This window comes from Penicillium hispanicum (assembly GCF_028827665.1).
Source record: "Penicillium hispanicum strain IBT 35686 chromosome Unknown utg000006l_segment0_segment0, whole genome shotgun sequence".
In the NCBI taxonomy this organism is placed as follows: domain Eukaryota; kingdom Fungi; phylum Ascomycota; class Eurotiomycetes; order Eurotiales; family Aspergillaceae; genus Penicillium; species Penicillium hispanicum.
In genome coordinates this window covers 2,084,014-2,110,319 of record NW_026623198.1, presented here as the reverse complement: position 1 = coordinate 2,110,319, position 26,306 = coordinate 2,084,014, and the positions used below count along the sequence as shown (strand labels likewise).

Here is a 26,306-nt window from a genome sequence, read left to right as displayed (position 1 = left end):
AACCTGGTAACCAGATAGCTCTGCTGCGAGGCAAAGAATATGCCGTATTGCCATTGATGCATTCGATCCCATACTACCAACTCTAGTCAAGATCAAGGGCTACAATAACATCTAGGGGTCACGCAACATTGTTACAGCACAGCGATACCGGTGAACGCCCGACTTTGATCGGTGGCCAAAATCGACTTGTTCTTCCCGTCCAAGTCGCAACGATAGATGCTGCCACCCAGATCCGTCACGAAGATCGACTTGCTCTTGGCATCAATCTTCAGACCAATGGTCTCATTGAAGTTACGGGTGATAATCTCGTGCTTCGCCGTTGGCCGTCCAGTCTGATCGAGGCGAACGCGGTTCAACGAGTTCCCAAAGGGCAACTCGCCCCGGTCCGTCCAATACAAAGTCGACGATCGCTCGTCAAATTCGAGGTCAATCGGCTCCGGAAGGCCGCTCAGAATACACTCAACATCCGATCTCGATGCAGCCGACTGACCAGCCGGTGTCGCAATGTCAGCACAAAAGATCCGTCCCTGATTACCCTTGGATGGGCCCTTCTGCGTCCAGTAGAACTTGCCCAGCTTTGGAATCACGGCGATACCGACACACCAGCTCGCAGCATCCTGCACCTGCGTCGGGCTGGGGAATTTGCTGGGTGATACGAGGGTCTCCAGGCCGTGTCCATCGAACCCGCAGCGGTAGACGTGGCATCCCTCACGATCGCTGAAGTAGACCTTCTCGGCAGTCGAGTCGAGTGCCACCTGCTTTGGGGTATTGATGGCACCCGGAGCCACGATCGTATCAATGACTCCTGTGGTCAGATTCAGCCGCTTCACAGCGCCATCATCTTTCCCAGGAACGCCCATGTTCGTCCAAAACAGGAGATTCCTTTTCACATCTACGGCCACGCCATCGGGGAGCATCTGGTCCTTGACAAGGGTGCGCTTGACTTTTCCGTCCGCGGAGCATTCCAGAATGGAACCTGAGGTCACGGTGGGCGTTGGAGAGGATAGGCCGATATCCAGGACGATCAAAGAAGGCGCGTCTGAGGTTTCCCCTTCAGCGGGATAGAGGCCACCCGCGGCACTCTTCGTGCCCAACTTTCCATGACGGATGTAGTTTGCATTCAAAAAGTCCACCGTCTTCGCTGGGGAAAGCCCGCGCTCTTCGACATAATGTGACTCGATGAAGGCCACGGTATCGAGCCCCACGCCTGAGACGATGGTCAGCACTGCGGCTCATCATTGAAAGAGCGGGGATATACTCACCATCCATCATCTTGCACGGAGTCACTTTTCCGTTGATGAACATCTCCGTCCACAACGCGTCGATTTCCTCCGGCACCGACACGCCTTCTGCCAGGATCGTCAGGGTTTCCCTCTTGACGGCGGCCCATAGACGGTTGAAGATAAAGCCTGTCGATTGTTTCCGGGCAACGTAGGGCAGGGTTGCCGCGTCCTTGCAGCGTTGAACCAAGAAGGGGAAGATTCCCTCGTCCGTGTGGCCATCCGTCATGAGCTCCACGAGCATGCACTGAGGCGGCATATAGTAATGCATGTTCAAAATGCGCGTTTTCGTGAGATCCGATACCTTCTCCAGCATCTCGGATGACTGGAACGAGGACGAGTTCGAGGCCAGAAGACAGTCACCTGGCGCCAGGGCCTCAAGCTCGGCGAAAGTATCGATCTTCATCTGAAGCTTCTCCGGTACAGCTTCGATGATCAACCAAGCCTTGTCGACGGCCTCCTTCAAATCCTCGGTGGCTTGCGCCGTTCCAGGTACTGCACCCGTTTTCTCGGCGTAGGATGCAACATTTTCCTCGATGTATGCAAGGCATGCGGCTCTCTGCTCGGGGCTGGGATCTCGTATCCGTACATTATAGCCTGCGGATGCCCAAATACAACCTAGGGAGAATTTATGGTCAGGATGTACTCGTGTTCGTGTGGTGAACTCGGCAATCATTTACCGATGCGTCTTCCAAGTACGCCGCCACCAAGAACGGCAACGGGGCGTTGACTATAGTCCTTTGGCGGCTGCCACGTTGGGTGCATAATGATGATAGTTGTTGGTGGTAGGATGATAAGTGGCCTTGTGTTGCAGATGCTTCTATCCTTAATCAGAAAGTGCTCTGTCGGATTGCTCAACGACCAGTGACTGCGGAAGATTTATATACAACAATACGCCACCCACAAGATCAATGGTCGACCTGTGGGTCTACAGAAATATGGAAGTCCCAATCCTGTTGTTTTCGGTCTTCAGTACGGTCTATGAATCCGACTTAGCCGCGGAGGAGAAGTATTAAATCCGTGGCGCGGCCATCCGCGGAACAGTCTTCAGAGGTACCTCGGAAGCGAGTGGCCCCGCATGCCAACTCGGCGGGCAAGGCAAGGCTGAGGTTTTCGGTGAACTAATTGCCGTGCACTCTATATATAGTATTAGAGCATTTACGCAAGAGGTCCTGAAATGCTTAGGCGGAAATAACTTCTTGGATGTACCTAGTTAGGGGTGTCAAAACCTTTGCTGCGTCACTGTACATCCGTAGTCGAACTTCTGGATCTTCGATTGGCTATGTAGATGTAATCTCAAGAAGTGTGTTCCTCTGGAAAGTAGTCCCCTCTCGAACATTAATCGGACGTAGAATTGGTGGGTTGAAAGAAAATATGTAACTTGGATGAAACAAGACGGTCTATCAGATATAGCAGAAAAGAGCAACTTCAAGTGCAGAGTACAGGCAAATTCACCAACCGGCTAAAACGCTCAAAAGCAAAAGATCTGGTCCGTCATTTTGCTCACCGCGCCTGGAGCTTCGAAGCCCAAGCTCACTAATGCTTTCTTGGAGGCGTTGACCATCCCCGGGGGACCACAGATCATCACTTTAGTGTCTGCTGCCGGAGCTGGCAGCCTCTCCGTCATAACCTGAGCCGTGACGTAGCCCTTTCCATAATCCCACTTCTTCGGAGGAGTATCCAGCATGTACCAGATCTTCAGATTACTATACTTGCGCGCATAAGCCTCGAGCTCCTGGCGGAGAAGAATGTCCTCCTCCGAGCGGTTGGCATACACCAGGCTAATCTCTGTGGCATCCCTTTCGTCTTCGCAGATGGCGCGGATCAATTGGAACATGGGGGTGATGCCCGTCCCACCAGCGATCATGCCAATGCGTCGACAGATGCCTCGGTGGTACTTCATCGCGCCCTTTGGACCCCGGAAAAGAACCTTGTCCCCGACTTGCAGATTCGCTAGATATTGCCCGGTGAGAAGGCCATCGGGATAGCACTTGATCACCAACTCGAGTACACCGAGGTCCACATTGTTGGAAGTTGGCGTATAGGAGCGGGAGACCGACTGGCCGTTGATCGTGGCTTTGATGGCCACGTGTTGACCGATTGGCAGACCGATCACATCTCGAGGCCCGGGCAGTTTGAAAGTAAACCTGTACACATTGGGGGAAAGCTGAGTTTTGGCGACAAGGGGCAAGGCCTTGAAATCCTTCGGCTCGAGGAATCCTCTCAGGTCGTGAGGGTTGACTTCCGGCTTCTTGTTGATCTTCTTATGCGCGGGATACCGCTCAAAGCCCGCCTTGATCTGAGTGAATTTGGATAATTGAGAGCCAACCGCAGCTCCAACGGCCGAGCAAACCCCGGTGCCAGTGAGCAATCCGTTGAAGAAGCCCCCTCGCAGGAAGCTCACTTTCGGGAATGGGATGCTATACCCCCAGTCCGGGAGAAGTTGATAGGGTTTGGCGAACAAATCTTTCAAGGAGATATGCCCAGCTCGGTGCAAGTATACTACCACAGCGATGCTCCCAACCAAGCTCGTCGTGACCCCAACCCTGTGAATCGTCGACGTGGACTCCCTCGCATTCACTTGTTGTTCGGGAGCGCGCTGGGCAACTCGGACGGTTTTCGGACGAACGAACTCAACAGCGTCCTTCAACGTGCCAATCAAGAAGCCCTCGAGGACCTCATCGGCGTCTTCGGAGTGTCCGACGTCTTCGTATGCGGCGGTGGCATCGGTTCCAGCAACGTCTCGAAGAAGATCGGGTCCGCCGGGGTGGTCTCGAACATAAGAAGTGACATTATACACTACCCAGAAATGTCAGTAACTCTGGACTTGGCATGTCCTTGGATCGATCTCCAGAACGGACAACTCACCCTTCCCGTGTACGGCGATCCAGAGGTCATCGTTGGACTGATGCGCTCCAACCTCTGCCAAGGTATATTCTCTCAGATCAGACATGGTCGCAGGTGATGGATTTCTGGAGAACAAGCCACTGAGTAGACAAAAAGCAGCGCGAGATGATCGGAAGAGAAAAGACAAGTGCTAGGAAAGCAGGCTGTCGAGTAAGTGCCAGAAACTCACCAAGCAAGCGGCAAATCCGTTAATATAGTTTGTCCAACGACCGAGGGAATATCTCTATGAGGCTTTTCTTTTTCCTAGATTGCCTAGACCAAACAGAGCGAGGATTCATCTCCGAGGTAATAAAGTGAAGAATAGCCAATCGGAAGGCTCTCAATTTATTCCCCGTCGGTATCCCGAGGTAGCAAGAACCTCGGAACGCCGCCCCTCGGGAAGCCGACTTGGCCGATATAGGTATGGTATCCAATTCTAGGTTGCTTAATTTAGAGTACCGAAATACTGCCTTTGGATTTGTGTTAGGAAAGAGGCTGGGTATTTAGTGGGCTCGAGTGCCGGAACATGAAGTTGCAACGCAAGCCATTTCGGTTCCTTTTCCTCCAAGATGACAACGGTACAACAATTCTATCTCTTAGGGGACCCTGTGTCCTCCGCAAGAGGCATTGAAGTCAATCCAAAGGATGACCTTGACGGACTAAAATCCCTCATCGCCTCCCACTTTGCTATTGTCGAGCCGGACGGTACGTCCAAACCATCCGTCCTTCCACGCGTCTAGATCCTGCTTGTTACATGCTAGGAGAACCCCGCTAATCAGAGCAGGCATCGCATTCCAAAGTCAGGAAAATGAACTGCTTCATGATGTCCCAGAGGTCAGCGCAGCCAGCACGCCTGTGGCTATCACTGTCGATGGACACGAAGTGCGCGATCCACCGCAACCCAATTCGTTGCCATATGTCGGAAACTACTTCGAAATCTTCCCAGATCACCTGGGTAATCACCAACGATTGTTTGAAAGCCTGGGACCATTGATCAAGACAACAAGCCTGGGACGTACCGTTTATCAAACGAACGACCCAATTCTCTCCGCCATTGTGTTCAACGAATCGGATTTCTTCACCAAAAAGATCAATGAGTCTCATCCTCTGTCAGCTCTGAAAGTGCCCTCAGCTGGCGTTTTCCTTGGCGACACTGATACGCCTGAGTGGAGGGTCGCTCATAAATTCCTGCCTCCTGCACTTGGCCCTAAAGCCGTTCGTCACTATGCCCCGACCATGCAAAAAACGGTGGAAGATGCGTTCAATGTCTTCGATGCCTTGGATCAGCAAGGCGAAGCTTGGAATGTCTATCAATACATGCTCAAGCTTGGATCCCAGGCAGTCGGGAAACTCACACTGGGGCTTGATTTCGAGCATTTTACCTCTCCCAACGCCCCTTTGCATAGAATGGTCCATGACATCGCCGAATTGCTTGCTTTGAACAAGAAAGTCACATCAAAGGGAGATTGGTATAGCTACCTACCATTTGGTGACCCACAAAGGCTCAAGCAATGTAAAGCCCGCATTGAGCAAATGGTGGATGAGTCTATCAAGATCGCCGCTCGTGGCGGCGTCGAAGACTTGCCTCTGCAGGATGCTGCGCTGAAAGCGTCCAACATGGTTGGTAAGTATTGAATATCAGGAAGTTGGGTCTCTTAAGTCTCTAACAGACAATAGACTATGCAATTCGCGCAACCGACAATAAGGGCCAGAAGCTTCCCAAGTCAAGCCTGGTATGGGCGCTCATAGTCGCAACCGGGGCTGGTTTCACCACCACCAGTTCCCTTCTGTCGTGGCTTATCTACGGCCTGGTAACCTACCCCGGCATGCAGGACCGACTGCTCCAGGAGCTGGTTGATCATGGAATCGATGAAAACACAGAGATCACAGCCGAAGTAACAGAGCGTCTCGGGTTCCTTGATAAATATATCAAGGAAACTCAGCGACGACATAACCCTTCATTCCAACCCGGCCGTACAGCTAAAACAGATCTGATTCTACCAGGTGGTTACAGGCTACCAAAAGAGGCCGTAGTGATTCCGGCTTTGCACCATATTCACAACAACCCTAGTCTGTGGGATAATCCTCAGAAGTTCGACCCGGATCGATGGGACACAGACGCCGTGAAATCCAGACATAAAGCCGCCTACATTCCTTTTGCTACGGGCCCGCGTATGTGCATTGGATTCAACTTTGCACTTCAAGAAGTGAAGGTGTTCCTTCCCAAGCTGGTTTATCGATACAAATTCAGCCGGGAAGGAGATGCTCCGATTGAGTACGACCCCATGTTCCAGCTGATCAGGCCCAACAATTTGTATGTGCGCGCCGAACGACGTGTCAAGTGGCCTTCAAAGACAGCACAGTGATATTTTGCTCATCATCGTGGATGTGGAGGTTCATTGCAAGCATGACTTATCATATGCTGTGGAATGGGTGAGCCTGAGGTTTGTCAACAAGAATTATTCGTCCATATCCTGATCATTTAGCAATGTGTATACAAGCTGGTTTCAACTTGGTTGCGGTGTCTGAGTTGTGAGGCAGCTCTTCTAATGCGTAATGTAGATAGTTTCAGTTCTGAAGCTTCTTTTCTTCTCCCTCTTCATCTCCTTGGTCATTGCCACCGAAATTAGCAAGTGCATTATGAACCTCCCTTTCAGGCTCAGGCTCGCCTTCTGGAATCTCAAGAACTCGGTGCTCACGGTCATGGAGCCCAGGGCTGTTGAGACTAGCGACACCAGCTCCAAGTTCCTAACGATATGTTGTAGATTCTTCTTGAGGTCTTTTCCCCTGAGAAATAACAAGCCTAGCTTTTTCAAGATAGCTTCTGCTAGGAGGATATCCTGATGAATAATTGAACCTTAATGACTTTGTGTATATATCATGGGTATCTAATCTGAATTACGTAGGATAGTTATTACATGTTGTGGTTGTGCATGATGTCGGAGATATATTTTCTACAAGGATATAGACATCCAACTACTGCATCTCAAGTTCGATATTGCAACTTATCGCCACTTCAGTATCACTCACCCACCTTGGAAATTAACTAGTCAGTTCTAAGGTTAGTTCCAAGGTTATCTAGGTACGAGTCCCAAAGTGGCCATTATGTCATCGCCTCGGAACCTCGGAAGCCCTGGAACCTCCTTTCCACCTCGGATTCGAGTAGACGATTCATCGTCACAATGCCCCCGGCTGAGAAGATAACTCGGGCTCGCCGGCACAAGTCTGCGGTCGCATGTCAGGCTTGTCGCCAGCGTAAAGTCCGGTGCAGCCTGACCGTGACCGGCGTGCCTTGCGCTGGATGTACACAGGATGGCGCCCAATGCATCGTCGATCTAAACCGAGCAAAAGCGTAAGCGCCCTTTGAAGAAAAGAGAAAGTGAACGCCTTGACCCACGAACAAGCGGTTTAGTACCAAGAAGCGCGATCAGCCAACGAATCATGCTCATCCGGCGTCTTCCACTGGATTCCACTCCAATGTGGTCAACACGACCCCCAACCCTTCTGTTCAGTTGGCGAACGGCTCGCCGAACATTGAATCATTCCGTGCTCGATCGGGGCAGTCGACGCCTGCCGCAACTAATGCCAGCTCTAGCAACATAGAGGATGAAGAGCGCAACGGCCTTGAAATCGCCGCTGCCGCTTTGGGCAAGCCACAGAGGATGGGTGAAGTGCCATTTTACACAGGTGGATCCTCACCTTCTACACGATTGAATTTGACTGCGAAACTAATCCATGTCCTAAAGGTGATCAGACTGGGCCCACGTCCGCTCTGAATATCTCTTCGTCTGATCAGTCTCTTCCAAAGCACTTTCTTATCCCCGCTAGTATCACGCAACTCTCAGATGAGGATTGGGAGTTTCTTCGATCAAAAGGAGTCTATGCACTTCCAAAAGCAGCCACTTGCGATAGCCTGATTATGGCATATCTTTTCTATGTACACCCTATCATGCCGGTGATTGAGGCGGACGTTCTTCTATCTCATCACCGATCCGGCAAGCTCGCCGAATACAATTTCCTAATTCTATGGAGTGTTTTCTTTGTCGCCGTTAACGTTAGTTCTACTCATTTTATGCCCATCTGGATTGATGCTAACTCCAAGTCCAGTTCATTCCAAGTGACGTATTCCAAGCGGAAGGTTATGTATCCAGAAGGGAGATGAAAGACGCAATGTATTCTCGCGCCAAGGAAAGCGACCTGTTCACCGTCGTCACCCTCGCAATTGTGCTAACATCTTCCTTGGAATACAGTACATGTATCGAAATGGCAACGAAAGGAACAAAATTGTTCTTCTGCAATCGTCCCTTATATTGGGATTTTACCACTCCGAGGTCAACGAGCATGGACAGCCATGGTACTGGACTGGCATTGCAATCAGCCTCTGTCAGATATTGGGTCTACATCGTAACCTAGACTCCAGCAAGCGCAATTCTGCCATAACGGAACGACAACGTCTCTTATGGCGCCGTCTCTGGTGGAGCTGCTTCTTCCGAGATCGTTGGCTCGGTCTCACCATGGGCAGGCCTCTTCGAATCAACCTCGACGACTGCGATACACCTTCAGCATCACCAGGTGATTTGCTGTATGACATTGATGGCTTACCAGATGCCGTTGCTGTGTCCTATATCCCGAGTGACATGCCCAGACTGGCCAAATACTGGGTAATGTTGATTGGATTGAGTAAGCAACTAGGGGACGTACTGTCGACGAACTATCGAGTTGGTCGAAAACGACCCTCGATGCACGAGATTGCAGATCTTGAGAGGCAGTTACTTCGCTGCGAGCTCCCAGACCAGTACGAGGCAGGACTTACCCGAGCTTCGCGATTCTATGTGAACCACATCCACTTGCATTACCAGTGAGACTCGGTCGCCGATTTTTGTGACTGCATGGATTGCTGATCAGATACCCTAGGGCATTGCTGATCACATTCTATCGGCCGTTTGGCATTGATGCTCCCTTTGATCTTCAGCCGACCGAGAGAGACGATTGGCAACATCGAATGAGATCGCGGGCAGATGCCGCCGCCTCTCGAACCAACGAGATCGTGGAAACCCTCGTTCAAGAAAAGTTGCTTGAATTTGCAGGGCCTATGACGTGAGTCTCGAGGCGAAGAACTTCATCCACGCGTGCATTCATCAGTGCCCAGCTAAGAGTTTCATTCCATAGACCACCTCTTCTCGTCCCCGCTATGCAGACCCACCTATTCCAATGCAAATTCGGGGATCGCCTTTCGAAACGTATGAGGCTCAACAAGCTGGAGATGTGTATGCTCGTGATGGAGGAATTCCAAAAGACCTATCCCGTCGGTTCGTTTTATCTTGGCGTCTTTTCCAAGGCCATTGAGCAAATCTTCCCGGGATATTCCGCGCCCTCCTTATCCAGCTCCAGCTCTATGATCAATCATACTGGCGTCCCTGTTGAAACGGGCCCTGGGGATCTCCAGGTCGCCCCAGGGACCCCGATTCCAATGGCACAATTCGATGAAACTGAATTTGGTCGTCTCGAGGAGGGTGACATGATGAATGCCTTGATGGACGAGGCGTCTATATTCAGTTTTTGGGACACCTGGAACCCAGAGTGAACACACAGTGTACTTGCATTACTGGAGGGGAGACGAGAGTGCTCTGCAGTGCTTCCTACGGTTCCTCGGTGTCTTGAAGGGAAATAGCGCCGACTCTGTCGTACAATCATAGTCGGAATCAGCAAGATCTGAGAAACTATCCACGTTTGACTTGTATGACCAACTTGCTCATTCCTAGCATCAGCAGAAGGATCTTGACCACTTCCTGCTATTTAGGTATACCGTGATAGAATAAATATATGAACTTGTAAATAAGTTCTTAGCGTTCCTTCGTTTCAGACCCACGGCGAGCCAAACTGCCAACGTGGATCACGTCACATCCCACTTCAGGGCCTCTATTAGGGGTCCATTTGCAATCCCGAATCTCGCTCTAATTACCACAAAAATTTAGCTTACCAAGGTCTATGCTTTCTGTCTGGGAGTCTCGTCATACCTAAGCACCAGTGCTTACCTGGACTCCAAAGAGGACAAAAAGTGGAGTTCCAGTGATGATTGAGTGTATTTCTAGATGTCCGATATACTCATCCACCTTATCTATATCTAGTTAAACTTGGCAACAGGTATTAGGTAATCTATTGATAGTCTTCCAAGGTTGGAGTCAACCTTGGAAAGGACCAGGGCCGATCGAGTGCTAGATTGGTAGCAGAAGAGCGGGTGAGAGATCTGCATTAAAAAAGGGGCCGGAGAATAGGTTTTTATAGGCCTTTAAAATAATGCTTGAAGATAAGGATCTCGAGGGTAGTAGGGAATAAGGAGTGATTCTACCGCGGATTTCAGCTCCGCTAGCCTCGAAGGATGGCTTATCTCGTCGACCTCGCTTGGATTCCCTGCCTTCTCGCATTATTCTCCAGTTTAGGACCAACGCAGTTCTCACCCTGATAAGACTCCGTGACGAAATGCCTAGGTGGGCGCCTGGACACTTATCTAGGGTAACATGACTAACAGTGGGACTCCTGATAAGCTGCGCCTCGGGCGTTGGAGCTGCATTCACGGTCCTCGACTGGCATCCCATTCGTCGCTTTAACAACACAACCGTCAGGTCCACCCGCGGTCCCGGACCGCGATGTTTTTATCATTCTATCATGCGGGGTTGCGGCCCCAGCCCGGGCTGGTGCTTAAGTACTTCAAGTGCGGCGCATCTCGCTCCCCCATTTCGCTGCCTCTGACCCCAATCTCATCATGCGTTCCTCTGTCGACGCCGCCGACGAGGCGTTGGCGCGCATGGGCTACAAGAGCGAGCTGCCACGGAACTTGAGCATGCTCAGCATTCTTGGCCTGTCCTTTGCCATCATGGCTGCGCCCTACGGCCTCAGCACCACGCTCTACATCACTCTCAGCGACGGCCTATCGGTCACCATCATCTGGGGCTGGGTCTTTGTGACCCTGATCTCCATTGCCATTGCCGCCTCGCTCGCCGAGATCTGCGCCGTCTACCCTACCGCTGGGGGTGTGTACTATTGGAGCGCGATGCTCTCCACCCCGCGCTGGGCGCCGTTGATGTCCTTCATTGATGGATGGTTGACCCTGGTGGGCAATTGGACCGTCACGCTCAGTATTATCTTTGGCGGTGCCGAGCTCATCCTGAGCGCGATCTCCCTCTGGGACGAGAGCTTCGTGGCCAATGCCTGGCAGACTGTCCTCATGTTCTGGGCTGTCTTACTGGTCTGTACGCTGGCCAACGTCTTCTGCTCGCGATACCTCGACCTCATCAATAAAGTCTGCATCTTCTGGACTGCCGCTAGTGTCATCGTGATCCTAGTCACGCTGCTGACCATGGCCGACGACCGCCGCTCCGGCGAATTTGTGTTTGCACACTACGATTCCTCGACGAGTGGATGGCCCGCTGGCTGGGCATTCTTCGTTGGCCTGCTGCAGGCAGCATATACCCTCACGGGATACGGAATGGTGGCCGCCATGTGCGAGGAAGTGCAGAATCCCCACCGGGAGGTGCCCAAGGCCATTGTGCTGTCGGTGGTGGCGGCGGGTATTACCGGCTTGCTGTACTTGATCCCCATCTTGTTCGTGCTGCCGAATGTTGAGATGCTGCGCAAGGTGGCCAGCGGACAACCCATCGGGCTGGTGTTCAAGACGGTTACGGGCTCCGCGGGCGGTGGCTTTGGCTTGCTCTTCCTAGTCCTGGGCATCATGATGTTTGCCGGTATCGGGTCTCTCACCGCGGCCAGTCGCTGCACCTATGCTTTCGCCCGCGACGGGGCCATTCCGGGCTTCCGGCTCTGGTCTCGCGTGAACAAGAAGTTGGATGTGCCCGTGTGGGCCGTGATACTGTCAGCCCTTGTGGATGCGCTGTTGGGGCTCATCTACTTTGGTTCCACGGCGGCCTTCAATTCGTTTACTGGCGTGGCGACAATCTGTTTGTCGATTTCGTACGGCCTGCCTATTTTCATTTCGATGGTCCGAGGCCGTCGCGATGTGCGCGACTCTACTTTCTCCTTGGGGTCCTTCGGATATGTCATTAATGCCATCACGATCGCGTGGATTGTGCTGGCCGTGGCTCTGTTCTGCATGCCCGACACCCTGCCCGTGACGGCCTCGTCCATGAACTACGCGAGCGTGGTCTTTGCTGGGTTCGGGGCAATCAGTATTATCTGGTACTTTGTGTATGCGCGCAAGCATTTCACTGGGCCACCCGTCAGCAAGGAGGAAGCTCGCGCAGCGTCTGGCATCATGACGGGCTCCGCGCTGGATGCGGAGAACGCGATATCGGAGACTGCCGATGTGAAGAAGATGCCCAGTAGCGAATAGAGGCGTGGAAAGCCCCTAAATTTGTATAGTAGCTTGAATATATAGTTCATGTAATGACACGCAGAACATGTCTCTACCTCTTCTCTCGTAAATCGGCTGTTGGGAATCACAAGTGCACTGACGATCTTCCTCCGAGAGCCGCGGTCCAACTTCAATCCGCCACTTCTCGGCCCTGAGTCGAGAGGCACGAGACAACCACCGAACGCTCCTCCTCACCCTGCATGCGCCTCAGCCTTCGACCCAGCCGGAAATTCTCGCTCTCTTCGATCTCGGCAATCTGGGGAAAGCTGTCGCGTGCGTGATCGGGAACCGTTGCATTCCCCGGCGACGACCGCCAAGGGGAGAAAGTCGAGTCGCTCGGATCAACGTCGAGAACATCAGTCAATTCCGACGTCCATCCCTCCTTACCCATCCAACTGCGCTCTCCAGGGATTCGATCCTTCGCTCCGTCTTTGTCGCGCTCTCCATGAGGCTCGTCCGCGCCTGCCGATGCCCAACCCCGCTCCCATGAAGACAAGGCAGTCCACCGGGTCGCTTCTTATCGCGTCAGCATGTCGGACTCTGTAGGTGCGTGTGGTATCCCAATCGCGCTGGATTTATCCCTGCGAGATCATTACTAACGCCTTTTTTTCGCGCGCTAGATCGCGTCTTCGTCCACGCCCTTAATACCGTCAAAAGGATCCCCCGGACGGGCACCGCGCGCCCTCCGGCGGCGGAGCGGTTGAAGCTGTATGGCTTGTACAAACAGAGCATGGGTGAGTCATTCTTTGTGCTGCTTGGGAGGGAACCCTGGGATGATCAGGGCTCATACGCGTTATCACAGAGGGAGATGTGGAGGGGGTGATGGATCGTCCGATTGGGAATACACTAGAAGTGCACGCGGAGGGTGAGAAGTGGTACGTCGGCCCATGATAAGATGCTCAAACACCACCGGGCTTTGGGCTTCTGCCACGCGAAATCGATTCTGACCATGTCTTGCTGTAGGGATGCTTGGTACGCTCAGCGCGGCCTGTCGCGCACCGAAGCCAAACGCCGTTACATCTCCACCTTGATCGATACCATGCACGAGTATGCGTCGCAGACTCCCGAGGCCTGCGAGCTTATATCCGAGTTGGAATTCGTCTGGGATCAGATCAAATATAATGCCTCCTTGTCATCATCCTCGGGCCCGTTGAATGCTGTCGGGGTGCCGCCGTTATCGCGGCATCAAGGCAGTTCATACGGGAGTATCGGGGGCCGATTGGCTGGGTCGGCGGAGGGACACGGTAGATTGAATCCCAGAGGAAACCACGATTCAAGACTCCGCGTCCTTAGTCCTGTCAGCCAACCAGAAGACGGAGAAGGAGAAGGAGAAGATTACCGCCGCCGACGGAGGCGGTCGACCGAAGAAGTCGATATTGAAGACCAAGAAGATTCGGAGAGCGATGAGGACGAAGACGAAGAATACGAAGAAGCCCGCGACAGTCTCTACGAAGACCAAGACCACGCCAGCACAAACACTGGCCCTGGCACAGACCGCACCGCCTCTCATCGACATCGACATCACGGCCAAAGCATAGGCAGCGGCAGCGGTCGCAGCAATCCCCCTGCGCGCCGCGACTCCAACTCCAACTCGCAAGACCCCCAAACGCCTCAAAATAGCCGCTGGCGCCGCCGCGTCGAGCAAGCCTTGACCAAAATGACGGCTGAAATCGCCGCCGTGCGCGAGCAAATGGAAACCCGCACCCTGGCGCACCGTCGACGATCTGGTGCCTGGGCGTGGCTCAAATGGATCTTGTGGGCGGTGATGCGCCAGATCCTCTGGGATCTCGCCTTGCTAGGCGTGCTTCTGATATGGATGCGGCTGCGTGGTGATCGCCGCGTCGAGAACCGCTTGCGCACGGGGTGGTCGGAGCTGAAGGCGCGGCTGGGCCGCTTCAAGCTCTTGCGGCGCTGGGGCGAAATGCCTCTTCTGCCATAGGGAGTTGGTACCTGTTTATTTTAATCTTATTATTGAGTCAGGAACTCGCGTGGGGGGTACCTTTTTCTTCATATATTGGTTTCCTCAGTCTCGTCCTTGCATCGTCCGCCTTGTTCATTGTTTTCTGGAGTTCTGTGCTCGACGTCTGTCGATCTTTCTTTGTCACGTATATATGGGTTCAATTCAGGTCTGGTGTTTTCCTGTGTTTCCTTGGTACTGTCAAGAGTGGATTATGTACTCTAATCTAGACGTGGGGTCATTTGGTAAAGAGGATGATGGGTGAGCCAGCTTTCAATCATGATATTTGGAACGCGGTAGAGCCGGGTTGTGATGGATAACGTTTCTAACAATTAGGCGGTCCGATCTTTTGTGTCTAAATCAGGAGATGGCTTATACCACCTGACCACCATAAGGGGGGATAGAAGAAGTTCGCGATGAAGAAACGATTCAAGCAGAAATCATGTAACCATTCCTGATGCCAATAGATATTTACACAAAACATACACCGGACTAAGGCAGACAGACAGATGAGACACACGGGCCAGTGGTGTATCCAAGTAAAACAACGTGTAAAGAGAAGCCGCGGCCCTACACGGCCAGATGAAGAAGCGGGTGAGAATAATCGAGGTGATGACGATGAGCGGGAAAACGGCGTGAACCACCCAATTTGCTTTTAGTACTGCGGACCCGGGTACTGGGCGTACTTCTGTTTGGGGCGCAGGTGCACAGGGACCTGGTTTTCGGGCGAGCCGGGAATAGTCTTCTTCAAGCCCTGCAGCGACGCAAAAAGAGAGGTTAGACATCATACGTGACTCGTGCATGAGAGCGAGATGCTAGGTCCGGCGAGAAAAGGGAGTGGGGGGATCGTACCAGTTTGTCGAAGACACAGCTGTTCAGAGACATCTCGGCCTTGCGGCACTCGAACAGGTGGTGGTTGTTGTTCTCGAGACACTCCCAGTGCGCCTGGAACTGCTTCAGGCAGTGGGTGTTGATATCCTTGATGCTGTGACGAGTCAGCCCAGAGCTCGGTTGTCGCGGCCGGGGGTGTCGTCTCCGGCTGATACTGGGCCTCCAACGAGGCTGTAGGAAACATACACACTGGCGGCGCAGCGCGTCACCTTCCGCCCCTCCTTGAGGCAGTCGATCTCCCCGCGGCCGTTCGCCTGGTCCTTGCATTTCATGAAATCGTCGTTATAGGCCTGGCACCGGTCGCCGATGAAGTAGGCTGCACTCATCAGGGGTGCGGATGTGGCGCCAATCTCCTCCACCTTGGGGATGTGGTCCGGCATGGGGGTGGTGTCCACGAGGACATGCTGGTTGAACCTGTTCGCCGAGGGATGGGAAGGTTAGTTTGCTGCTGGCGGCCGAATAGCAGAAAAAGCCCCGTTGGGTGCTTCATTGTTGCATACCGAGGGTCTCTCTGAGCCATAATAGCGGCAGCTTGTTTGGAGAAGGGTCTGTGTCGGGCGTGGAGGTGCAATTGACGGGACAGGACTTGGTCGAGAGCTGCGGGTTGCGGTGGAATGAAAGGTCGGTTTCTTTGGCGCGACGCTGATTGGCTGAAACCATGTGCTGAGGTAATCACATTATTGCAGCGCAGCTCATAGCGGACTGGATTGTGCGGATAAGTGATGAGGTTGGCATTTGATGGGCTGAATGGTCTCTAGATATATTAGCTTTGTCCATGTCTTCATTTGCTAATTAGCTTAAAAGACCATACAACTATCATTTCAAGTCGTTATTCACTCTACTCTGTCGTGCTATCGGGTGTAATCACGTGATGCTAAACAAACCACAGCTCCGACGCTTCTTTCTCGCGAGCTCCAGCACCCCTCGGCTCGCTTCGACTCGAACAACCCGCCGGTCTCTGACCGATGCGATCTTGCCCATAACCTACTTCTAGCCCAGTTACTTTTCACTTCTGCAATACTGTCGGCCAATTCTGTCACCGAGCGTCACGATTGTAGCTGATCGTGAATTTTTAACGGCACTCTTCCGCGCTTCTTTGCGACGCCAACCATGTCTCTCTTCGGACAGCAGAACCAAACACCATCAGGTGGGGGCCTGTTTGGAAATAGCGCAAATAAGCCCAGTCCCTTTGGAGGGCTCGGTGGAAGCACTTCGACCACGCCTACCCAATCGACCGGTGGAGGAATGTTCGGGGCCGCGACACAGAATCAGCAGCAAGGAACAACGGGGAGCAGCCTGTTTGGCACCAACACCACATCCCAGCCACAGCAGACTAGTGGATTGTTTGGTTCCACTGCCACTTCTCAACCACAACAATCCGGTAATCTATTCGGCTCGTCAACACAACAGAAACCACTAGGCGGTGGCCTATTTGGTGGAGCTGGGTCAGGGCAGCAACAACAAGCTTCAACCGGGACAGGAGGGCTTTTTGGAGGAGGTCTCAATGCTAGTACGCAGCAGCAACAGCAGCCACCACAGCAGCCACCACAGCAGCAACAGGGCGGCATGTTTGGTAGCTCGCTTGTTGGAGCGCAACAGCAGCAGCCACAGCAACAGCCATCGCAGTTTGGCCAGACCACTATGGTCCAGCCCCAGACAGAGCAGCAACAGCAGTCTCTGTCATCTAGCCTGTGGTCTCCTGGCCGTGCTATCACTGGAGGTAGGCACACACGCGGATATGCGCTGATCATATGTGTAGTAGACTAACTTGTCAACTGCAGTGCACCGAACTGTCCCTATGCAGATCGCCATTATCAAGGATAAGTGGGATCCTCCAATGCAAAGCTCTCCATTTCGAGCCTATCTTTATAATCAAGTCGGTGAAGACGCTTCGCCGTTCTACCAACCAGGCCCTGAGGATGATGATATGAAATGGGAGGAGGCTCTGCGGAAACGACCAGATTCAGGATACGTGCCTGTACTTGTCAAGGGCTTCTGGGAGCTTGGCAAGCGTGCTCAGCGCCAGAAAGATTTCCTTGCCATGATGCAGACCCGCCTTCACGAGATCAATAACTGTCTTACCGATCTCCTCTCGCGCCATGAACTGAAAATTTCTCTCAAAGTTGCCGACTGCCGCCGGAAGCACCTTGTGCTGAGCAAAAGGTGTCTTGCTCTTGCGGCCAAAACCCAGGTGCTACGCAACCGTGGTTACGCAATGGATGATGCTGAGGAGGAGTTGAAGAAGAAGCTGACCCAACTTGAACGCTCTGTTTTCGACCCCTCTCTAAATGGGCGGGGCGAAGAGATCTGGGCCCGCATGCTTGCCATCCACGAGCAGTCCAAGCGCTTGCAGGCGGAGATTGACCGTGCTGGGCCGAATGTCGCGGCGAGAGCGGAGGATGAGATTGACGAGCAGACCATGAAGACAGCGAAAAAGGTGGGTCTATGAAGTTGTACCACCCACATGGATTTGTGCTAACTCGCTGCTTTCTGTAGATCCTCGATGATTACCATGCTCAGATCCAGCACCTGAACAAGGAACTGGCATCGGTCAAGAAGGAATTCGAGGAGGCGCAGAAGCTGAACGGGAACTGAAACTTGTCCCTGCAACGTATTGTCGACTCGACTATTGTATCTCTTCACATATAGGACGGGAAGGACCATGGGCATAGGAGCATCGGCGTTTCTGAGGAGCAAACTACTGTAATGCATAGTCCACATCAATCCCGTTCACTGGAATGACGATCGTTCCGTGTCGCTTCTTCCATGATTCCATCGCATTCAGATGCTATACTGCAATAGTTTTCCATTCCGTTGCGCTCTATGTATCCGGGCAACCCACATAAAACAGACATGTACATGGATAAAAATACACTCGTCCTAGAACCAAGTTCTCGTCAGGCCAACGGCCATTACGAGGTAGTTTTACAACCTCATCTTGATATGGCAGACCAAAACTCGTCTCGAGCGAGAAAAAAAAACATTGTCCTATTCTCCCCAATCAAATGCGATGATCATAAATGAGGTTCTGATCCGTCATTGTCAATGACAGCAGATACGGAGGGTGTAAGATCTGTCTAGAGGATCTTCTTGGCGAAGTCGACGGCAAAAGGAGCTGTTAAAGGGTCCTAAAGTCAGATACAAGTCATGAAGATGGAGCTTTTGGTCGTATTTTGGTTGCATCGCTCATCGCCCATTTGGAAGACGTCACCGTGGGAATGCACTTACACAGGTAGAGGAGGATACCGCCAACAATAACCATCTGGACGGTCTGGGAGGCCTCGACCTCACCGGCCTTTGGAAGAATCAATCATCAACGAATGCCCATAAGTGAAATCCGTGGTCGGAGTTTACCTTGATGTCCTCCTTGGAGAGCTGTTCTTGGCCTAGATGGAATCGAAGTGTCAGCGGATTCATTTGTGGTAACTTGATTAGGGGCGAAGTTGACAATCATACCAGGACCAAACATTGTGGCAACAAGTAGTCTGTAATTGGGGATGAAATAGGGATCAAATTAGGTGGTGAAGTGTAGGAGTCTTGGACACGAGAGCAATGACGGTCGAGAGTCGGAGAGAAGAAATCACGGGAGCACAGACCACTCCCTCCTTCTCTCACTTCCGCTTCGACCTTTTGCCTCTCCCCTCCAATCTTCTCCCCCGATCTACCCTCGTATCGCCTCTAGATGGTTCCTCCTGGGCTGCGTTCATTTATTTGCAGCTTCTTCAAATACCACACCAATCGTCACTACTCTGCTGCGCACCGACTCGCTTTGCGGAGAGGCATCGCGGCCTGGACAATATAAACTACCGCACCTTTTCGCCAGCCCCCGTTGATCAACACCTACAGTCCTGCTTCTCTTCCTTTGTCTAATCTTGAAGCCAATTTCACATTCTACCTCCCAGTCATGTCTGCCTCCCCAGAACCCCAGACCGGCTCGCGCGCCGCTACCCCGGACCACGGCGAACCCGAGAAAGTCGCGACTCCGATTGCTGGCGACGATGAAGAGCGCGAGAAATCTGCCAAGCCTGCTTTCGGGGGTGAGGAAAATGCGAATGGTGACGCTGAGAAAAATGATATCGAGGATGCACCCGAGTTGTCGGACGACGAGTCGATTCTATCCGAGGTTGATGAGGCGCAGTTCGAGAACTTTGATCCGGAGAATGTCGATGTTGAGGACCGGGCCCCAGTGCATGCGGATGCAGAGAACCTGAAGCTAATCGGCCGCCACAAGCGCAAGCGCACTGAGGGGGAAGAGGGACGCTCACGTCGCAAGGAGGGCCGTCGAGAGAAGAAGAGCCGTCGCGGCCGCGATGACGAGGGTGATGAAGGGGGATCATCTCGCCGTCGGGAGCGAAAGAAGAAGGAGGCATCTCCGGATACTGATGAGGAGACACTGGACCCCGAAACACGTATGTACCACCCTTCGGGATCTAATGGTCATGTTAAACAGGGGCTAATGCCTATATGTCACCAGGTCGCCGCCGTGCTCTTGATCGTGCTATGGACGAGGCTATGAAAAAGCCGGCCAAGAGACGGTTCCGCAAGCAAGATGGCATCGTGCGTGGTCTACCTTTATACGTCCATTGCCTAAACTGATAATGAGGATAGGACCTCGAGGCCATGGCCGACGCTGAGATCGAAGACATGCGCAAACGAATGACCCACGCGGCCCAGATGGATGCTCTCAATCGTCAGGAGGGCAAGCCCGCTATGCACAAGCTCAAGCTCCTCCCTGAAGTGATCATGCTTCTCAATCGTAATCAGTACATGAACAGCCTGGTCGATCCCGAAATTAACCTGTTGGAGGCTGTTCGCTTCTTCCTCGAGCCTTTGGACGATGGCTCAATGCCCGCATACAACATTCAGCGTGATCTGTTGACCGCCCTCACCAAGCTTCCTATCCAGAAGGATGCCCTCATTGCCAGCGGAATTGGCAAGGTCGTTGTTTTCTACACCAAGAGCAAGCGCACCGAGCGACAGATCAAAGATATGGCGGAAAAGCTGCTGGCCGAGTGGACGCGCCCCATCCTTCAGCGAAGCGACGATTACTCGAAGCGTGTCTACCAGCAAGCCGATTTCGACCCTACGTACGTCCATGTGCTACCTGAATTTGTCCATCATACTGACCATTGGACAGCAAAATCACCAAGCGTACCTCGACCCCAGCCGAAATCGTTGCGGCCGAGGCTCGCGCGCGCGAGATGCTTCCGCCTCGTCTGGCGAACCGAGCTCGTGTCGACCGCACTCAAGTCAGTTATACCGTGGTTCCTCGACAGACGGCCGTACAGGAGAGTCGATTTGCGCGCCCCCTGGGTGCCAGTGGCGAGGACCGTTTCCGCAAAATGCAGGCACGACAGAACGCGGCGCAGAAATCAGGGCGGCGGTAAATTGTATTGTCTGTCGTTTTGTGGCCTTCGGTGACGGCTGTCGCTAGCATTCTTGAGTCATTTTTCACGGTATTTGGCGTTCGGGATTGATCGGGAACTTTTGATATCTGGACATGGGCGTGTAACTTCGATCGCATCCGGTAGATTCTAGCCGCAGAACGTGTATAAGCATTTGCAACGAGCTGAACAGTCGTATTGGCCAGTGAGCGGTTTTCTATTCTTTGCTGATCGCTTTCTCCGCGGCTTTCTACAGGATACCGAATCCGGGCAATGCCGAGTTTCCACCGGCCGAAACAACGCCGCCTAAGCAGATCCCGTGAGCTAACGTCATGCTTCTCGGGCTCTCGGCTTCTGCTCTCTGCTTTTTATACAGCCGCTTTTCCTCCCTTCGACCAACATCGTACTTACCAATTCGCATCGCATTCTATCATCATGAAGCTTCTGACCAAGGAAGAAGAGGACGCTCACTACCGGTATGCTTCCATCGCTTGAATTTCCATACCAACCACCAGAGAGCCCGACCGTTCCGCATCATGCCATACTGACGACCATCTTCACAGCTCTGTTGTCAAGGGCGGCAGCCTCGGCGGTGTGGCCGGCCTGGCCCTAGGTGTAGCTGGAGTCGCTCTTGCATCACGTCGATACCACACAATTCGCAACCTCACCCTTCCGATGAAGAGTTTCCTGGTGACCTCATCAGGCACCTTCATCGGTATCATCGCAGCCGACCATGCCTCGCGCAACTTCGATATTCAGCACAACGCCGAGAAACTCTGGTACGAGAACCGCGAAGAGCGCCTCCGCGCTGAGGAATCCCGCGGGTTGAGCTTGACCGATCGCGCCCTTGCCTTTGCCCGCCGCGAAAAGTACAAGATCGTCGGAGCCACTTGGGTCGCCTCCATGGTGGGCTCATTCGTTTTGGTCGGCCGCAACCCCTACCTCTCCGGCCAGCAGAAGATTGTTCAGGCTCGTGTGTACGCCCAGGGCCTGACTCTTGCTGTGCTGTGCGCGTCTGCGGCCTTTGAGATTTCCGACCAGCGCCGTGGACGCGGTATCATGGATGCCGCCAAGAAGGACAAGGCCGGCCAGAAGGCTGATGCTGCCGAGACCGTTCCTGCGCACCACGATAACCAAGATGAAGGCGACTTGTGGAAGGAGATGGTCGCCGCTGAAGAGCAGCGCCTCAAGAGCAAGCACCAGTCGCTTAGCTTGAAGCACGAGGACCACCACAAGAATGAGAAGCAGGAATCTGAGCCCGAGGAGGGCAAGGGGGAGCCTAAGGAAGATTCCAAAGCTGAGAAGACACCGGCCGAGGGTGAGAAGAAGCAGGCCTAAGCATCGCTCCGTTGCCACGAACACATCGCCCGCTCTGTATGTGCAAGGATACCCACATACCCAAGCCAACCTGGCCGTTCTGGCTTTCGGTTGAGTTCATTTGGACATTCATCATATTTCCGGGCCTCGCTAGGCTCTGTGGAAATATCATAGAGTACGAGGGAGACAGCGGATCTTTCTCCCAAGAGGCTGGACCATTTGGTTTCTCATATTGTTTGTTCTCGTACATATGTTTGTGTTTACTTATGTTGGCGTCTTTCTCTTTTTCTCATGTCTCCAGATCGATACGATCAAAAGTCGATATTTATTTGGTTGCGCATGACACTCAAGACCGTCTCGAGTTTTCTCTACTCTAATGAATAACCTGTTTCCATCTGGAGTTATGCTTGTTCTATGCACCTCATCCTCATATCCAAACCATATCTAAGCCTGTATAAATCATCATCAATTCAGTTATCAAATTCCGTCTCAGTGGTACTTCTCTCGTGATACATCGGGAATTCCACAGATTCTCAGGAGACATGATTGGCCTTCCGAAACTCGAATCTGATGCCATTCCCAAGAACGAGCTGCAGTTGATCAGCACGGCCACCTCTTTCGTTAGGAGATGACAGGGGGAGAACAGAAAATAATGAAGTGGCGTATATTCTTCGGTGTGGTCACCAGCAGTCATTATACAGTGGATTCGAAATCACAACAATATCTTCTCGCACTCCTCCACGGGCTCTAGTCCGAAACTCCTCATACCACCCTGCCAACTCAATTCAATTGCAGTCCTGGCAAACTCCCGTATACTTGCCTCGTATTCTCCAATGACATGTCCATCCACGCCTTCGATGCTAACAGCAACGATCCGGCTTGCAAGATCAGCTGCATCCCGCGGAGCAGTGGAGCAGTATTGGCACCATCGCCCCCATCGGCGGCATGACATGGACCGCATCTCCAAGCACGGTAACCCGACGTGATGCATCCCAAGGAGCCATCTCTTGGGCAGCAGAGAGGATAGATCGGATAGGGCTCTGATTCGCATCTTGCATCTCAAGTATGCTTCGTGCCGAGGGACTCCACGACTTGGTGAGGTCGAGGGACAGCTGCGCCGACTCTTGGGGATTGATCCGCCACGCCTTCTCGTCTGAGAAGGGGATGTTGGCACGACGAGCGACAAGAACCCAGTACATATACGGCTCGGGCAATTGCAGCCGCGCGATCTCGTCCGCGTGCGGGAAATGGATCGATTCGAACATGAGTCGCGGCTGGGACTCGTCGTCTGGATCCATGACGAGACTCATCCCGTGGTGACGACTTTCGGGCATGGTCGCGAGCAGCTCGGGCGTGATGGGAGTCTTCCCGAAGATAATGCGCACGCCGGTGTCGATGCCGGCGAACTCGGGGAGGTATTGCTTGCGCACGCGAGAGCGGACTCCATCTGCACCGACCAGCAGTGCACCATCTTCGCTGGTGTCGTCGGAGAAGGAGGCGGTGATTTTATCTTCATGAATGGTGTAATGGTTAAAGTCCTTGCCAAAGAAGACGTGCTCCTTGAGGCCGGTCAGAAGGGCTTTCCGGAAGGTGCTGCGGTCCACGGTGTAGGACTTGGTGGAATGCTGAGGCGGCGGTGATCCAAAGCCTTTGGAAGGGATCTCTTCTCCGTCTGGCTTGATTCTGACGCCGAGCGATGCTGTTTCGGCGTAGGTTTTCTCGAATAGAGTGAAGAGCTCGGGTGTCAATGCATCCTGCAGGGCTTTGACGCCATGCTCGTTGATTCGGAGTCGATAGCCTTGAGAGCGGAAATTGCTTCGTCCGTCTTGTTCAAACAGTTTAAATGGAATGTTGTTTTCCTTCAGGGTTTAGGCCAAACAAACCCCTCCTAGCCCGGCGCCAATGATCAAGAGTGGTAGTGTCATGATTGGTGATCTCACAGGCGAGATATCCAAATGTGGAGGACAGAATGAGCTGAGTCCTGAATATGCTTTGGTAAGGCTCTTTGTAGCTTGTTATAATCGTCCTAGCAAGGGTGGGAGTCGTCGGCTTTATATGTTGGATGATTCCTTCTGTAGGGACCGAACTATACAGCTCGGGACCGAGCGGGAGAGCAGGACTCCAGTTGCGATCGCAATCGGCCCTAATTTGGGGGCGCATTTTCTTCCATTACAATGATAGGAACTATTGACCACAGGCGGAGTTCCAGTTATTCCTCCCATTTGTAGACCAAGTGGCTCTCAGCCAGGACTAAGAAAGATTCAATGACAGACTGTATTATGTGTATAACAGATCCGGGCAATCATCACCATGCACCTTGTAGGTACCTAGGTAGAGGTATTATACTCTACTATATAATCAGGTCTTACTCTAAAAGCCCTGGTGGTCTTCTCAATAATGGAAATTGGATAACAGGAAGGAATTCTGGTATTCGGTATTTACAATAGCTTCGTATAACAAGGGTTGTTGCCACCTTAGCCAATCAAGCGATCTAAAAGGTATCATCTTCCATTCGTTCCATTCGACGCACAAGACTTGGGCTGTGGTCATCTCCGAAGTCGTCAGCAATGTCGTCCGTAATATCGTCTGCTCCAGCAGTGGCAAGTAAATCAGTCACGATGCGCTTGGAGGCTTCCTTGGCTGTGAAGGAAATAAAAGTCAGCTCTTGGACTGCAAGATACATATTACTCGGGAACACTCACCAGGTGTCTTCATCAGACGACTCTGGGGTATGTGGAACTGCATCGTCTTAGGGGGGCTGCCTCCGAACGCCTCATCGTCCAAGTCATCGTCGCTGTCCCAGACAGGACGGTGACCATCGGACTTCTTCGCTGGCGTCAAAACACTCATACCCGGCTTGGGGGTGCCACGGAGACGATTGCTGCTGGTGCGTCGCTTGCGGCTGGGACCGGGGGTGGTATTGACGCCTTTGATTGGCGAAGAGAATATCTCCGAGTGAAGCTGCGGAGCTTCAGGCTCAGGACTAGACATGGGTGATTCATCGAAACCATGTCGCGATGAAGAAGCTGCTGCGTTCGGGGTGACGGTGAACTTGGAGTGCGGGTTTGTGCTTCCACCAATGTTGCGGTATCCCTTGCCCAATGGTGTTGCTTGAACGCGATATGTTTTGTCGAGCATCTGGTGCAGCACGGGGTCGGACGGTTTCTGGTATTTGTTGCCTCGCGATGCAGACTGGTACTTGTTGGACGATACGGGGGGGATGAACGGGGATGACATTGGGATTCCGGACGAGGCTTCAGGCGGAAAGTAAGGTTGTCGCCCTGGCGTAGATGGAAGCGTTGAAGAATCTGGCATATCGAAAGGTGCCTCGGATTCAGTGATCTGCTTCCGTAGATTCTCATACGATGAAGAGTGCTCAATAGAAGAGATTGTCACATCTTCATCGGTCGGCTGCGCTGGGGCACGGGGCGTGCTATGGGAGGATATGGTGAGGGAGGTAAGATCAACATCGTCGCCATGACCGTGGTACGCGTTTGGTCGGGATGAGGGCGTATCGAAGGATTGATCCGGCTCGTCGACAGTTGTGTTCTGGGTTATGTCGGTGGAAAGCTCTTCTTCCGTTGCCGTGTGTTCTTGTACGGTATCATCATCGCCAGGGCGTTCCTCATAGCCAGAAAGTGACACATTGGCGCTAGCTTCGAAGAATTGTTTCCAGAACTGGAGGGGCCGTTAGAATCAACGTCATCGCTCCTGCGAGCATGGTTTCTCCTGAAGACCAAGCTTACCTTGGCACCGTCCCAGACGTCGCGCGAATGCTCTGTATACTGCTCTACCAGAGGGAGAATGCTCGTTGTCACGATCCGATGGGCTTGGCTAAAGTTGTGGTCGATCTCTGCGGGCAGACATGAAGGTGAGGATCCTGTCCGATGGCTTGTTTACTGTAAACTTACCCTGGAGCGTCAGGGTGATGGACTGTTCTAATTTCTCGAGTTCCTCTGTCAGAGACAGCGGTCGCTGGGGCTGAGCAGAAGGACGGGACATCTTGGCGGAGCCCTTCCTGGCCAGGAGGCTCTCGACAAGTTGACCAGAAACGTGAAGCTCGAAGCTCCCAGTGAAGACGCGCGGGGAACACGTCCCAAAGCGGTGTGTAGTTAGGGCTGCTGATAAGGGCTGGCCCAGTCATGTGCAACGGGGTTTATGTAAGATGCTAGGCATCATCAGCGCATTCAAGCTTCCCAAGCTCCCCTTCTCGCAAAGAGAAG

At 52.8% G+C, this 26,306-nt stretch overlaps 14 protein-coding genes across 14 annotated transcripts; 7 read left to right on the top strand and 7 right to left on the bottom strand.

Annotated features, from left to right (window-relative positions):
- Positions 1–131: 131 nt before the first annotated feature.
- On the bottom strand, positions 132–2,045 carry N7459_007113 (uncharacterized protein; the record flags this gene model as incomplete). Its single annotated transcript, XM_056946281.1, has 3 exons — positions 132–1,207; positions 1,263–1,898; positions 1,961–2,045. 3 exons carry the CDS (start codon positions 2,043–2,045, stop codon positions 132–134), a joined length of 1,797 nt encoding a protein of 598 aa, XP_056798280.1.
- Positions 2,046–2,751: 706 nt separating this feature from the next.
- Positions 2,752–4,233, bottom strand: N7459_007112 (putative cytochrome b5 reductase; the record flags this gene model as incomplete). The annotated part of the gene is made up of 2 exons (XM_056946280.1): positions 2,752–4,079; positions 4,149–4,233. 2 exons carry the CDS (start codon positions 4,231–4,233, stop codon positions 2,752–2,754), a joined length of 1,413 nt encoding a protein of 470 aa, XP_056798279.1.
- A 502-nt stretch (positions 4,234–4,735) lies between these two features.
- On the top strand, positions 4,736–6,532 carry N7459_007111 (cytochrome P450; the record flags this gene model as incomplete). The annotated part of the gene is made up of 3 exons (XM_056946279.1): positions 4,736–4,871; positions 4,951–5,790; positions 5,844–6,532. The coding sequence occupies 3 exons, from the start codon at positions 4,736–4,738 to the stop codon at positions 6,530–6,532; spliced, it is 1,665 nt and encodes a 554-aa protein (XP_056798278.1).
- Positions 6,533–7,348: 816 nt separating this feature from the next.
- Positions 7,349–9,750, top strand: N7459_007110 (Zn(II)2Cys6 transcription factor; the record flags this gene model as incomplete). The annotated part of the gene is made up of 7 exons (XM_056946278.1): positions 7,349–7,518; positions 7,579–7,853; positions 7,913–8,220; positions 8,274–8,375; positions 8,417–9,024; positions 9,081–9,263; positions 9,336–9,750. 7 exons carry the CDS (start codon positions 7,349–7,351, stop codon positions 9,748–9,750), a joined length of 2,061 nt encoding a protein of 686 aa, XP_056798277.1.
- A 1,179-nt stretch (positions 9,751–10,929) lies between these two features.
- On the top strand, positions 10,930–12,513 carry N7459_007109 (putative GABA permease; the record flags this gene model as incomplete). The annotated part of the gene is made up of 1 exon (XM_056946277.1): positions 10,930–12,513. One exon carries the CDS (start codon positions 10,930–10,932, stop codon positions 12,511–12,513), a length of 1,584 nt encoding a protein of 527 aa, XP_056798276.1.
- A 151-nt stretch (positions 12,514–12,664) lies between these two features.
- Positions 12,665–12,925, bottom strand: N7459_007108 (uncharacterized protein; the record flags this gene model as incomplete). The annotated part of the gene is made up of 1 exon (XM_056946276.1): positions 12,665–12,925. The coding sequence occupies one exon, from the start codon at positions 12,923–12,925 to the stop codon at positions 12,665–12,667; it is 261 nt and encodes an 86-aa protein (XP_056798275.1).
- Positions 12,926–13,064: 139 nt separating this feature from the next.
- Positions 13,065–14,473, top strand: N7459_007107 (acyl-CoA-binding domain-containing protein; the record flags this gene model as incomplete). The annotated part of the gene is made up of 4 exons (XM_056946275.1): positions 13,065–13,080; positions 13,155–13,268; positions 13,337–13,409; positions 13,498–14,473. The coding sequence occupies 4 exons, from the start codon at positions 13,065–13,067 to the stop codon at positions 14,471–14,473; spliced, it is 1,179 nt and encodes a 392-aa protein (XP_056798274.1).
- Positions 14,474–15,146: 673 nt separating this feature from the next.
- On the bottom strand, positions 15,147–15,902 carry N7459_007106 (coiled-coil-helix-coiled-coil-helix domain-containing protein; the record flags this gene model as incomplete). The annotated part of the gene is made up of 4 exons (XM_056946274.1): positions 15,147–15,245; positions 15,344–15,476; positions 15,569–15,796; positions 15,883–15,902. The coding sequence occupies 4 exons, from the start codon at positions 15,900–15,902 to the stop codon at positions 15,147–15,149; spliced, it is 480 nt and encodes a 159-aa protein (XP_056798273.1).
- A 590-nt stretch (positions 15,903–16,492) lies between these two features.
- On the top strand, positions 16,493–17,977 carry N7459_007105 (putative nucleoporin; the record flags this gene model as incomplete). Its single annotated transcript, XM_056946273.1, has 3 exons — positions 16,493–17,102; positions 17,164–17,819; positions 17,879–17,977. 3 exons carry the CDS (start codon positions 16,493–16,495, stop codon positions 17,975–17,977), a joined length of 1,365 nt encoding a protein of 454 aa, XP_056798272.1.
- Positions 17,978–18,459: 482 nt separating this feature from the next.
- N7459_007104 (uncharacterized protein) lies at positions 18,460–18,851 on the bottom strand (the record flags this gene model as incomplete). Its single annotated transcript, XM_056946272.1, has 4 exons — positions 18,460–18,497; positions 18,611–18,677; positions 18,737–18,768; positions 18,839–18,851. 4 exons carry the CDS (start codon positions 18,849–18,851, stop codon positions 18,460–18,462), a joined length of 150 nt encoding a protein of 49 aa, XP_056798271.1.
- A 435-nt stretch (positions 18,852–19,286) lies between these two features.
- On the top strand, positions 19,287–20,769 carry N7459_007103 (transcription factor SPN1; the record flags this gene model as incomplete). The annotated part of the gene is made up of 4 exons (XM_056946271.1): positions 19,287–19,791; positions 19,857–19,939; positions 19,991–20,469; positions 20,520–20,769. 4 exons carry the CDS (start codon positions 19,287–19,289, stop codon positions 20,767–20,769), a joined length of 1,317 nt encoding a protein of 438 aa, XP_056798270.1.
- Positions 20,770–21,201: 432 nt separating this feature from the next.
- N7459_007102 (HIG1 domain-containing protein) lies at positions 21,202–22,104 on the top strand (the record flags this gene model as incomplete). Its single annotated transcript, XM_056946270.1, has 2 exons — positions 21,202–21,242; positions 21,330–22,104. 2 exons carry the CDS (start codon positions 21,202–21,204, stop codon positions 22,102–22,104), a joined length of 816 nt encoding a protein of 271 aa, XP_056798269.1.
- A 691-nt stretch (positions 22,105–22,795) lies between these two features.
- N7459_007101 (FAD-dependent oxidoreductase) lies at positions 22,796–24,008 on the bottom strand (the record flags this gene model as incomplete). Its single annotated transcript, XM_056946269.1, is given in 3 exon segments — positions 22,796–23,044; positions 23,055–23,942; positions 23,967–24,008. The coding sequence occupies 3 exon segments, from the start codon at positions 24,006–24,008 to the stop codon at positions 22,796–22,798; spliced, it is 1,179 nt and encodes a 392-aa protein (XP_056798268.1).
- A 566-nt stretch (positions 24,009–24,574) lies between these two features.
- Positions 24,575–26,085, bottom strand: N7459_007100 (DASH complex subunit ASK1; the record flags this gene model as incomplete). Its single annotated transcript, XM_056946268.1, has 4 exons — positions 24,575–24,723; positions 24,786–25,761; positions 25,830–25,936; positions 25,995–26,085. 4 exons carry the CDS (start codon positions 26,083–26,085, stop codon positions 24,575–24,577), a joined length of 1,323 nt encoding a protein of 440 aa, XP_056798267.1.
- Positions 26,086–26,306: the final 221 nt, after the last annotated feature.